The 5,000-nt window shown below is 44.7% G+C and overlaps 1 protein-coding gene across 4 annotated transcripts in view; it reads left to right on the plus strand.

The window, feature by feature from the left end:
* The first annotated feature begins 944 nt into the window (after positions 1–944).
* LOC125029564 (juvenile hormone esterase-like) overlaps positions 945–5,000 on the plus strand; it is a 9,717-nt gene continuing 5,661 nt past the window's right edge. Inside the window, exons 1-4 of one of the 4 annotated variants that reach the window (XM_047619524.1) lie at positions 945–1,034; positions 3,181–3,364; positions 4,147–4,311; positions 4,669–4,816. In XM_047619524.1, coding sequence (XP_047475480.1) covers positions 3,182–3,364; positions 4,147–4,311; positions 4,669–4,816 — 496 coding nt within the window. In that variant the 5' untranslated portion in view covers positions 945–1,034; position 3,181. The other 3 variants (XM_047619523.1, XM_047619522.1, XM_047619525.1) reach the window with 3 other exon arrangements.

A 5,000-nucleotide genomic window follows, 5' to 3' on the forward strand; every position in this document is an offset into this window, starting at 1 on the left:
AGAAACAATCTGAGGAGGATCCCCAGCAGGCGCACATGCCAGTCGACACCCCATTCCGGAGGTGGCGGAGATGTGCGATCTGCTGGAGGAACCACCGGCGCAGGAAGACCAGGGTCATGTGTGCCCACTGCAGCGTTTCCCTATGTCCCGCACCCTTCTTCCAGGCTTACCATGCCTAATTTCAAAAAATTAAAAATTCGACTTTTACCACTGCTTTTCTGTGCTCTCGCCAAAACACAATATTGACTTTACACACTCACATTGGTCGAACACTCCTAAAATGGAGTATATACTACAGTATGAGACAATAAAATCCTTCATATGACACATTATATAACTTTCATATGTTTTTAGAGTAAAAACATCACTAACATCACAAGCCCTTACAACGAAACCTCCCCATATGAATAAATAAAATAAAAAACTCATAATGAATGACAGACGACCTTAAAATCAATCTCAACGAACTTCAAAATCCATGATGACATACAATCCCCACAAAATTTAACAGCAGTAAAGCAGGTTATACATATTCCATATTTTTTTTTTTTCTTTTTTTTTTTTGTTTACACTTTAATAGAGTTATTCATGATAAAACATGAACCATTAAGAAAATGAAAAAGATCTATTTTTTAATATTTATTTCAAATCCACTTTACAGGCACCTGGCAGCGAGTTAAAAAAAAAAAAAAAAAAAAAAAATAGCTAGAGTACGCTTTCTAGATTACACTTAAAAACGAGAGGCGCGTTGCTGAGAGAGAGAGAGAGAGAGAGAGAGAGAGAGAGAGAGAGAGAGAGAGAGAGAGAGAGAGAGAGAGAGAGAGAGAGAGAGAGAGAGAGCGAGAGAGAAAGAGAGAGAGAGAGAGAGAGAGAGAGAGAGAGAGAGAGAGAGAGAGAGAGAGAGAGATAGAGAGATAGAGAGAGAGAGAGAGAGAGAGAGAGAGACCACGCTGCCAGCAACACGTCTGGCAGTGCCGCGCAGCCGAGATCACAGATAGGACGACGCCGAACACTATTGCTGGAAGCCGTGACAGGTATGTCTCTTCATTACTCGCCATGTGAACTATGGCATGGCCTGTTCACGGATTTTGAAAGCCGTTGGGTTTTGATGTTAAGGTCGTATGTTATTTAATTCGAACATTTTATTCCTGTGGGGTGGTTTCGTTGTAAGGGCTTGTGGTGTTAGTGTTTAGTGTGCTCTCTGGCGTTGATTGCATGTAAAGAGGATTGGTGAATAGGCTTTTGTCTTGGAGTTAGCTCTTGCCGGGATTGTTTGAGATCGCGTCGTGATTTGAGTTCTACGAATTATAAGAGAGACTGAACTGAAGGTTGGTACAGATAAAACAAATTTATACTGGTATTTCGTTGCACTGGAAAGCCGGTCCTGGCTTATATTTTTGAGCGGCAAAAATGCCCATCAAGTCCTACAACATAGGAGGGAAGAAATAATTATTCCATTCCATTCTTTACTGGCAGTTATCTCAAATCCGGCCTTGTTTTTGCCCTCCACAACTCCCACAATAATCAGTAATGTACTGTGAGTTGTCAGCTATGGAATTTGAAAAATAATACATACTTTGTTTTGCCTGTCATTGTATATGTTGCGTATGTTTCATAGAAATAGTTTTCGTGCATCTCACTCTTAAGGCCTCTTTAGTAGCGCAACCAATGCCCCGCCGCGTTGGTTATCCTCAACGCAAAGGCGACCCGCTGGGCTAAGGCCCCCGCCCCTTCAGTCGTCGTCTAATCCCTTCCACTTCTAGTGTCTTCGGACCAAGAGCATCGAAATTGAGATATTTCTTTAAATAAAGATGTGTGTGATACATTAGAGTGTATAAATAATAAAGACAATCCATGACCACACCATAACATTTCTATTTAAAGAAATATCTCTTGGTCCGAAGGCACTTAATAATTAGTTGACGATTAGAGGGGCGGGCTCTAAGCCGTGACGTCATACCCGCCAACGCGTGCCGGAGAGCCAATGGATCGCGTTTGCGTTCAAGAAAATCCAACGCGGTTGGTTGCGCTACTAAAAAGGGTATTAAAAAAGCCTATACACTCCAGATATGTGATTTTATCATAATTTGCCTGGTACAGTATACACTGGAGATTACAATAATCGTATAATGGCTGTGTTACGATTTCAATAATGCAACAACTATACTTTTTTACATATGTGTCTAAGGTCAAAGCTCTTACGCTGAATAAAGGCTTTAATTTCTGTCTAAGAAATTACCTCGTTGGAACGCATATGTGTATTGAATATGAATTTCTATTATATATATATATATATATATATATATATATATATATATATATATATAGACATATATGAAGGATACATGACTATACCACATTGAACATATCTAAAATCACAAGAAAACTCACGAAAAGGGTTAAATTACAAGTAAATCATTTCATTCCTGCTTCAGTGAAAAGATTAATGTAATCTCCAAAGACTCCAGTGTCCTTGATCTGCCTTATCTCTGATACAAAAAATAATGGTGAGTTGAAGAGAAAGCGAGACAAGATTGAACCGGTTTGCGTGTGTGTGTGTGTGTGAGAGAGAGAGAGAGAGAGAGAGAGAGAGAGAGAGAGAGAGAGAGAGAGAGAGAGAGTGAGAGAGAGAGAGAGAGAGAGATACATAGGCAGAGAGAGATAGAGATAGACAGAGAGAGACATAGACAGAGACAGAGAGTGACATAGACAGAGACAGAGAGAGAGATAGACGGAGAGAGACAGACAGACAGAGAAAGAGAGGGGGAGAGAGAGATAGACGGAGAGAGACAGACAGACAGAGAAAGAGAGGGGGAGAGAGAGAAAGAGAGACAATGAGGTGAGGATAGAGAGACAGAGTCGTCTGTGAGTATTGATATATGGATGAAATCATACAACTATACGTATAGATGTATACGTGAGTGAGCACACGCCCAGGTGACGGAGCAAAGGTCGTGACCGAGACCGACGAATGGCACAGCAGGAGAGAGTGGAGGAGGAGGAGAAGAGACGGAGATAAAGAAGGTGCGCTGAGATGACCCTTATCTGCAGCAGTCTCCCCGTCTATCTAAAAGTGCTTACCTCCCTATCTCCCTCATTCCTCTCCCTGGCAATTTCTCTCCCTACATTTGTATCTGTCTATTTTTATGTATCTATTTTCTTTTACTTCTTCTTCCACAGAATGGAAATATACGCCCTCGTGGCTTTGGCGGCGTTGTCAGCAGGTGTCAGCGCCGCTCCCGTGGTGACGCTGACGGACGGGCGTGTGTCAGGCGTGAACGAGCGGTCGACGAAAGGCCACGAGTTCTTCGCTTATTACGGCATTCCCTACGCCAAGCCGCCGGTGGATAAGCTCAGGCTCAAGGTATGGAAGGGAAGAAGGGAAAGAGGAGGATAGAGAGAAAGAGGGAGGGAAGGAAGATGGAAGGAAGGAGGGGAGAGAGAGAAAGAGAAAAAGAAGGGAGAGAAAGATGGAGACGGAGGGAAGGCAGATGGAAGGAAAGAGGGGAGAGAGAGAAAGAGAAAAAGAAGGGAGAAAAAAATAGAGACGGAGGGAAGGAAGATGGAAGGAAGGAGGGGAGAGAGAGAAAGAGAAGGAGAGAGGGAGAGGGAGGGAAGGAAGATGGGGAAGAGGGAGGGAGAGATAGAGAAAGAGGGGGACCAAGAGAGGAAGAGATAGATAGAGAAAGAAGGGGAACAAGAGAGGGAAATGGAGAAAGAGAAAACTGGGAAACGCGAGAAGAAGATAAGAGAGGAAGAGAGCGGGAGAAGGAGAGAAAAAGAGGAAGAGAGGGAGAAGGAGAGAGTAAGAGAGAGGGGCAGGGCGAGAGAGGGAAAAACAACTAAAGGAGGTGGGAGAGGAGAGCAAGTAGGTAGAGAGAGGGAGAGAAGAGAAGGCGTAGGAAAGGAAGCGAGCCAGCGCGTGAGAGAAGAGAGAGGGGGAAACTAATGTAAAGTTTTAAAGTTTAGACATTAAGAATTTAGTATTAAATTAACAGGTTAAGAGAATTATGTCTGCCATATACTCTACCTCGCAAATAAATAGTTATGTACAAACAGATATTTATCCTTCTCCATCTTCTATGTCTTCTACATCTTCTATGCAGCTGAGAATCCAACCTTATCACTCTCCTCCCACGCCCACAGGATCCCGTGAAGGCAGACAAGTGGGCGGGCACGAGGGATGGCTCTAAGATGCCCCAGCCTTGTGTCCAAGTGCCCGCCGATCACGTTATTCTGGACCTTCCCATTACAGTCGACGACATTATCGGAGAAGAGGACTGTCTCTATCTCAATGTCTTCACACCAAAGGTGGGTATGAAGGATGGGGTACAGTGTGTGTGTGTGTGTGTGTGTGTGTGTGTGTGTGTGTGTGTGTGTGTGCGCGCGCGCGTGTTTGTGTGTGTATGTGTGTGTGTGTGCGTGCGTGCGTGCGTGTGTGTGTGTGTGTGTGTGTGTGTGTGTGCGCGCGCGCGCGTGTGTGTGTGTGTGTGTGTGTGTGTGTGCGTGCGTGCGTGCGTGCGTGTGTGTGTGTGTGTGTGTGTGTGTGTGTGTGTGTGTGTGTGGTTGTCCCTGTATATGTGTGCATGTGTTTGTGTGCATCGAATTACATATATAAAGCTGATGGAACCCCTCCTTTGCCCCCACCTCCACCCCCGCCCTCCGCAGAGGAAGAAACCCGACGAGAGGCTTCCGGTGATGGTGTACATCCACGGCGGCGCCTTCTTCCTCGGCGGCGCCCACGAGTACCTCCCGCACGTCCTCATGAACCACAACATAGTGCTGGTTGTGATGCAGTACCGACTGGGAACTCTAGGCAAGTCGTGTCAGGTGGTTTCACCGCTACCTCGTGTGCCTTGGCCTTCCGGATTCAGATTCAGAAGCAGAAGGATTTATTAGCCAATGATTCATTAGTCAAAATATGTACAGGAATTAATTACATACAAAAAATACACATGATTGAGCGCTGCCGTGGCCCCTTCAACACGCAATGGTTTAAG

The sequence above is a fragment of the Penaeus chinensis genome, chromosome 10, assembly GCF_019202785.1.
Source record: "Penaeus chinensis breed Huanghai No. 1 chromosome 10, ASM1920278v2, whole genome shotgun sequence".
Lineage (NCBI taxonomy): Eukaryota > Metazoa > Arthropoda > Malacostraca > Decapoda > Penaeidae > Penaeus > Penaeus chinensis.